Source organism: Ursus arctos, unplaced genomic scaffold (assembly GCF_023065955.2).
Source record: "Ursus arctos isolate Adak ecotype North America unplaced genomic scaffold, UrsArc2.0 scaffold_20, whole genome shotgun sequence".
In the NCBI taxonomy this organism is placed as follows: Eukaryota; Metazoa; Chordata; class Mammalia; order Carnivora; family Ursidae; genus Ursus; species Ursus arctos.
In genome coordinates this window covers 32,708,550-32,716,954 of record NW_026622875.1, presented here as the reverse complement: position 1 = coordinate 32,716,954, position 8,405 = coordinate 32,708,550, and the positions used below count along the sequence as shown (strand labels likewise).

Here is an 8,405-nt window from a genome sequence, read left to right as displayed (position 1 = left end):
AGGCTGGGTCATGGAGAACTCCAAAGTTTGAGCCACCGTTTTCCCCCTGTTCATGATTTCCTCCGTATGATGTTGACTAGTTATAAGATAAATGCCATATCTTGGATATAAAACCGTATGATCAATCAACTCATGTCAACAGAAGTAAAAAGTTGACAGCATTCAAGTTCTCTCAAACACACATGCTTGTGTTTATATATTTATTCTAAATCTAAAACCCTTCCTTTCTTTGATCACTATATCAATTAAGATTGTATTTACCTACAAATAACAGAAAACCCCAATAATGACTTAAATAGGTATTTAAAGGGATCATGTTCTTTTTCATGTAACATGACATTCTAAGCTAAGCAAAGCTGGTACCGAAGCTCAGTGATGGTATCAAAAGATCCAGGCTCTTTCTCTTTTTCTACTCCTCCATCTTTAATCTAATGACTTTCATGTCCATGTTTGTCAGTTCATTGTTCTACAATGGTTGCTGCCCCTCCAAGCTTCGTGACCATGTCCAAAATAAAAGAGCAAGGGACAATGGGCCAGGGGCTTTCTCTTCAGGAGGCTTGGCCTTTTTATTCAGGAAGTGACACACTAGGGGCTCCCCCTTCTGGAATTCTGCCTGTATCTCATTAACCTGAACTGTGTCATTTGGTCCTGAACTATAACAGAGGCTGGAAAAGAAAATTTTCAGCTTTTACAGTCTCTGGAGTTGAGACAGATGAGGGAAAGGAAAATTGGAGGTTGAGTTTGGGTCAGGCAGCCTACAACATCTGCCACAATCCATCTTCTGTGAAGTTTTGCCCGCTATCTCAGTCTGGTCTGTATGATTCCCACAATGCCACCACTTCTGTGCCCAAATTAAGCATTTATATTCACTGCATGACTATACTGTTCGGAGTGGTTGGTATTCCAAGCTTCCTTGTTTGATGCCTCTGCAGTCCTTCCTTGGTGAATACCTTAATACCAGTTGGTTTTCACCCAGTGGGTATAAGTCATATCATTCTTGGGTGATCAAAATTATTGAAATAACTACATGTTTGTTTTCTGTTATATCTCAGAGACACCAGCTGGTATTATCTGACCTGTCTGATTTTTCACCATCCTTGTATTTTTAATTCTATTCTTGGTTCAAGTATTCCTGATACAGAGATAAATTTCTAAAATACTAATTAAACCTCATCACACTTAAATATTCTCAATTTTACTCCTCAGTATTTGACTTCCTAACATGTACCAATATAGCCCATGTGAAGAGCCTGATATTAACAAGGCATAGAAAATTTCTATCATACTCTTTCCTCAGAGAAGTGGGTGTCTCTAGTTAGATAATAAGGGAGACCATTTTAAGTGATTCTTCCCTGAATAAAAAATGTGTTTCAAAATAATTTGCCGTCTTACTTAGTAGAGTCTTCCAGTTACAAGTAGTATAACAATTAGTTGTAAAAACAGTAGCACACTTTCAAAAGGTGGTGGACAAATAAAAACCTACATATTCAAATAGTTTGTGTGCTGAAGCCAATAGTAAAGAAAGTTTAAAAGGAAAAGGCAAAGACAAATATAATTACTACCAAGGTACCTATGACCAATATTCTTCGAATTTAGCAAGATACAAGAAATCATGGAAAAAGAAGAAAGGAATTTGTATCTCAGTCTCCAACAAAAATATACACACATATTTAAACTTGAAAGTTTCATCTATTCGATGTAACAAAGTTAGCTGCAATATGTCCCCACTGATTCTTATAGCACCATCATTCCCCTTCCAAATTGTGGGTGGCTTCCAACAGACACATTGATGGTTGTGTTGAAGACAGCAAAGAGAGAGCTTTTCAAGATGTCTATCTCTCTGTCATCTGCTGGTCTTCAAAGGAGGATATGGCTTAGTGGCTGCTGTCCTTAGATCCTCTATTGCTCAAGGGAGAAAAGAAATCCCAGAAATAGAGAGAGGCAAAAGTGGCCATTTAGTTTTGAGTTGAGAAGTTCCAGAAGATTCTGAACATTGGTAGTTAAGCATGATTTCCAGAGTGGTTGCAAACACAAACTGAGTTTTCATTCCTGTCATCTTCTCTATCACTTCTCCCTCCTCACCAAAAATATACAGTAAAAAGAAGAAAACAGATTTTGGAATTTATATTCTCAGAAAAAACACCTAAGGTAGGAAATATTCCCCATAGAGAACTTGAAGATGAAACAGATATGGAATCAGTATGCAACCCCATATACACTTAAGATGAGGGGGGCACTTAGGCAGTTAGAGTAACTCTGCCATGCCAAAGGACGTTCAGTCTTTTAAAACTTCCAAGCTATGCCCAAGCTTTATTTGTAGGTCTAATTCATTAGAACATTTAAAAATGACATTCAGGATCAAAAAAAGGTTTAACTAGCCAATTATTTTCTTCCTGATGATACGCAGTCTTTTTCTAGGGGACTCTAGTTAAGCTACATGACCTCAATCTCAGAGATTAAGAATATATAACTAATACCTCCATCTTTTCTTTAGTAATGTATTTATTATAAATTTAACATCCATAATACATTTATATCACAGTGAATATATATTCATATGCCATAGAATATACATATAAAATTTATATATAACTCTGCTACATGTAATACATTCACATCATATGAATATTATTCAAAATATATTTTTGAACCAATACCAATAGATAATATGTTCTGTAGTTATTAATACATATATCCATCTTGTTATGACCACTTAGGTTAATATGTTCTATATCTGCCACGGATTAATAAGATTTAAATTTAAAAATTGAATCAAAGACAATTATAGTCAACTGTTTAGGATAAAAAGTATGGGGGATATTGGGCAACTGCATTATATTAACACAGTTTTGTAATGTGCATACAGTTGAAGAATCTATATGCCCCTTGTTGCCTGCCATGATAAGTTCTGATATTTCTATAAAGTGAAGGTAGGAATTATAAAACATAGGTCTTTAAAATTGAGGTTGGATTTGTAGACACAGGTACAATCAGAGCTTCAAGGAACCTTCCGAAGCATCTGGTACACTTTATTTTATAGAAAAGGAAACCAAAATCAGACAAGCGTTGACTTCCTCAAAGCCACACAATTAGCTAGAGAAAAGCTAGAACTAGAAAGTAAGGGGTTTTTTGCTTGCTTGTTCTCACTTTTAGTCAAATGTTCTTTCTACACCACCATTAATATGAAAACTCAGGAATGTTTTCCTGCAACTTGTTTCAGGATGGAATAATGAAAACTTTTCAAGTCAGAGACTTCTGGCTGTCTCCCAATAACCATGTTCCCCTCCTTCCAGAGTGAAGGAATCCTCATTTTGGGTGGGCACATGTTTGCCCACTATGCAACCTCCATTCACAGCATTCCTTGCAGCTAGATGTGACCATATGACCAAGTGAGATAAGTGTCCTGTGGCAGCTTCTGGAAGCTTCCTTTCTTTTCTTATTTATTTTAGAGGAGGGTCAGGGACCAAGGGAGAGAGTATCTTAAGCAGACTTTTCACTGAGCACAGCCCGATGTGGGGCTTGTTCTCACAACCCTGAGATCACAACATGAGCCGAAACCAAGAGTTGGATGCTTAACTGACTGTGCCACCCAGGTGCCCTTTCTGGAAGCTTCCTTAAAACCCAGCTGACATTTACGTGTTGCTCTTCTTTTCCTCCTTTTTTCTGGTGAGAATGCAGACATGATGGGTGGAATCGGAGCCTCTGTCTTGGGCCATAAAATGCCCAAAGGGCCATATCTGTCCTGGACTGCCCACTTCCAGATTTTGTATGAGAACGTATCATCTTCAATCTTATTTATGCCACTATTGTTTTGAGGCAGTACTCCAAACAAACCTAACCCTAATACACAGTTGAAGTACTTAAACAATCCTTCCAGATTTTTATGTTCCCTTTTTGGGTGATCTGGCTTTTTCCCATTTCCATCATACCCCCAAGAAAGGGAGGCAGAGCCTCTGGAAAAATGAGGAGGAAGTTGGCAAGACAAAGAAAAGAAAAGGCAGCCCTTTTTGCAAAGGGGAGCATAACCTATGAGAGCAGTATGTCCTCACATTCCAACTCCAGGTCAAAGCCACAGAGGACCAGGATATGTCAGATGAAGGGAGGCAAGGCCAAAAATGGAGGGGTTTTGAAAGGAGCAGCCTCGCAGGTGGACTGGTGGGTATGTAGCATAGTGGTGACAGAACTGGGCTGGGTAGGGGGAAGGAGTGGGTCAGCCCTGAGCCCTCCCTGAGCCAGCCTGCCCCCTCTCCCCTTGCTGTGCTTTGTAGTGTGGACTATCGTGGGGCTCACAGAGCTGTGTTTGGGGGCTGCTGCCCAGACCAGCCACTGCATCAGTCTTGGGCCCCAGTATCTCAGGCCAGTGAGGACTCAAATGGGGCTAGGTAACCAGGGAGTCAACCCTGCCTGAGAACCCAGAGAGAGTGGCCTCCGGAAACCCCCAATGTAGAAAACACCTGGCTGGCCACACTGCAGGTACCACTCAGGAGGGCACAGCATGGATCAGAGGCACTTCCCTTCCAAATGGAGGTCTTATAAAATTTCCATCTACCAGCTGCCATTTTTAATTGAAACTGGAGAGAAGCATTAGTCTGATCCTGACACACAAATCCAATGAATTCAACCCAAAGCAGTCCATTAACACGAAAAGAAACTTACCTATTGGCAGGCCAGATTAGAGTTTGCCTCCCTCTCATTCACACCTTCCTCTACCCACCATAACCTGTGACCCCATGGGGGCCTGTTGAAGAAAGTTAAACTTAAGGAAGCTACCTTTTTCTTTGCACATCTGAATGTGGCAAGGGTGACTACTGGACACCGGTAACCCTAATATCAACAACCGTGGATTTTTAAAGATGAGAAATCTGCGTATAGGCTGCCAATCCTCTGATAGGAAGGTGTGGTACTTATATAACATCATGTCCTAAAGCACTTTGCTAAAACAAAAGTGTTTATTTACTGGGTACAAGAGTACAATTTTTTGTGGCCTTAACGTGAATTCTTTTTTTTTTTTTTTTTAAAGATTTTATTTATTTATTTGACAGAGAGACAGCCAGCAAGAGAGGGAACACAGCAGGGGGAGTGGGAGAGGAAGAAGCAGGCTCCCAGCCGAGGAGCCCGATGTGGGACTCGATCCCGGAACGCCAGGATCACGCCCTGAGCCGAAGGCAGACGCTTAACGACTGCGCTACCCAGGCGCCCCCTTAACGTGAATTCTTAAGTGGCAATTGTCTACTTGGAATCAAAACAAAAAATGTATTTCCCTTATTGTTATTTTGGATACATCTGCGATCCAGTTGCAACATCTGGAATGTGTTGAATTTAGCTCTTTTTACAAACAAAAAGAATTATAATATTAATTTTGTTTTTTAAAGAGATGGATATTTACTTCAATTGGAGCTGTTTGATATAAAATATTCAGAGTGTTAGGAAAAAAACAGATTTGTCTAATTTGTGGCTTGAAACAAAAGCTTTTGTGATACTGGATTCTGGAGGAATTTTGGTTTTACTTGTCAGACTTTGCACAAATGCCCATTAAACATGTGAATGATCTGCTAACAAAGTAGCATTCCTTTTAAACAATGAGCGGAGATGTAAGAAAACCCAAATGATTTTAGACTAAAAACATAGCCAAGCAGTCTTTTGTTCATTTTAAAATCATGTTTTAAATTAAATAGGAAAAGAAGAAAAAAATGGGAATTTTTAAAAGTTCTTTAAGGAGAAATCTGTAATTTGGTATCCTGTGAGTTTTAAACTGTGTTAAAAAACTTTCCTATTGAGATTAATATTATTCTAAGTTACAAGGAGATTAAAATCCAAATTTTACCCTATATAATGAAGGCCAAAATTGGTATCTCTAACAGTAAAGTTTATTTGTAGCCTACTGTTAGACAAAAGAAGGAAAGTAAGAAACATGTACTAAACAGCAAATATTTTTTTTCCTGATTGCTTCATTTGAAATTAACTTATTTCTTTACAGATCTGAAAGTAATTCATGTCCTGCATGGAAAATTTGAAAGAGATTAGTATGATGAAGATAGATTCATAGTACTACCTCTCATAGATAACACAACTACTGCTTTTATATTGAAGTTCATCTCTTTATTCTCCTGTCAATTTGCTATATTTTTAAAAAATCTTAAATTTATCAAACCAGGAATCTGGATATGCATTTAACTAATCTGAGAAATAATACATCACGATATTTCTTTTTTATCTACTTCTGGAACAGTTAAAAATATTAACTAAAAAGAATAGCGACCAAAAAAAAAAAAAAAATAGCGACCAACCAAAAAAGCATTCAACAGGGAACTCATCATACCTTGTAGTTAATAGTAGTTTAAGAACTACAGGAAATAAAGTACACACTTGATTTCTGCCTTAAAGAATTATGGGTTATATGCAAGATGAGACGTGTGAAATCATTAAAAAAACAAAACAGGTTAGTAACTATTAAAATAGTTATTTTTGTGATTATTGAGACCATTTAAATGATTCTGTGGCTTAATCAGGATTCATCTGATTTCAGGAAACAGAGATTCACTAAAAGGAGACTTCATTGGAAAGATACAAGGTATACCGTAAAATTTAAGGCACCAAGGCACTAGAATCAGGAATTACTGAATTCTTGAGCTCTTAATTCAAATTATAATGGGAGAGAATCTGATTAATTCCGTTTGGCTCACTGTTCATTCCCAATCAGTTGTGGCCAGAAAAAAAAGGTCATGCAGCATCTTGAGTTGCCCAAGGGGCAGACACGATTGACACCTACATTATAGCCATCCCCTCCTCTTTGATAATAGAACCGACTTCTACTTTCAGGCAAGAATATGCCCAAGCCCAGAGGATGAATCATCACTAGTCCAGGTTAGTTATTATAAATGCATTTCCCTGAGACACCTGGGTGGCTCAGTCAGTTAAGCGTCTGCCTTTGGCTCAGGTCATGATCCCAAGGTCCTGGGATCCAGCCCCATATCCAGCTCCCTGCTCAGTGGGGTGTCTGCTTCTCCCTCTTCCTCTCCCTCTGCCCTGCTTGTGTAATCTCTCTCTCAAGTAAATAAATAAAATCTTAAAAATATATGTTGTTATATACGTATGTATACATATATACATATAATTGCATTTTCCTTTTGCCAGATATGCATTTTATGCATTTATCCAGACTCCTTTTGAGCTGAAAGTGGCTACATCACACAGTTCTGTCCAATGAGATATAAAAAGAAGCCTATTAGAAAAGATTTTCCTCTCAAATAAGAGAGCTAGAAGACAATCCCTTCTTTCCTTCCATATTCTTGACTCTGAGGATAAGTCTTGCATTATGGAACAAACCAAAGAATTTCAGAGGTGCTAATTCAGAGCCCTGATATCACAGAGCCTCAGAACTAATGCTGGAACTGTGAACACCTAGAGTTCATTTAGAAGTATTATTTAATCACTTTTAATCAGGCATTCAGTTACCTATATACAAAAAGTTAGGTATCTCTTCTGGGGCTGTGATAGAAGTAGATTCTTTCAGAAAAGGGTATGAGGACAGGAAGGAAATTATTGGTATGTCCGGTATAGTTTTTTATGAGCCAGGCATGGTGTTAAGTACCACATACACATCCTTTCATCTGTTCTGTTCTTCCACTGATCCTCTAAGGTAAAACAGTATTATCCTCCTTTCGTGGACAAGAAAATGGAGCTTCAGAAAAGGTAAGTAGCTTGTCTAATGTCATTAAGTGATAGAGACAACGCAAAATGAATGCAAGTCCAAGGACTTGCTATACTCTTCCAGTTTCACAGGTGTTGCCATCCAAAATTGCACATTACATACTTTGGATGCTGAAATAGCCATAAGAGAAGAAGATAATGGTGGAGTAGACAGAAAATTTCACAGAGAAGGAGAAACTTGACTAGATCTTCAAGAATAGGTAGAATTCAGAGAGGAAAAGCAAGTCTGGAAGAGCATTCTAAATGGAAGGAATACAGAAGGCAGAATTAGAAGGGAATGTTGATGAGATAGTCTGATTAGGGCTATGTAGGGTGAGGTCATATATGAAAGGGTTCTAAGGGCCAGGCTGAAAAGGTTAAATTTAATATGATAAAGCTGGAACAAGGGAATACTGGAAGGTTTGTGAGCAGAGCAAAAAGCAAAATATTGACAGTAGTTGATAGAGATTTAGTTGGCATGGATTCTGGTCATATAGCTATTGGAATCATCCAAGCACAAAACAAAGAGAACGAGATCTGATTTTTTTTTTCTTAACCAGGTTACCTGCTATGATCTGAAGGAAAGCGATAATTTAAAGGAAAACAAAGAACTTGATGACTGACCAGATATGTGAAATGACAAAAGAATGTTTCCTTTAACTATTTTTCTTTTTCCTTTTCTTTTTTTTTCAAGTATATGTGTATTCTCTGCTTTT

At 38.0% G+C, this 8,405-nt stretch overlaps 1 protein-coding gene across 1 annotated transcript in view; it reads left to right on the top strand.

The window, feature by feature from the left end:
* Positions 1 to 3,961: 3,961 nt before the first annotated feature.
* The window catches only part of DAZL (deleted in azoospermia like), a 28,921-nt gene continuing 24,477 nt past the window's right edge, over positions 3,962 to 8,405 (top strand). Inside the window, exons 1-2 of the mRNA XM_026496616.3 lie at positions 3,962 to 4,159; positions 7,640 to 7,692. Of these exons, the coding sequence (XP_026352401.2) occupies positions 3,962 to 4,159; positions 7,640 to 7,692 (251 nt within the window). The remainder of the gene's footprint in view (positions 4,160 to 7,639; positions 7,693 to 8,405) is intronic.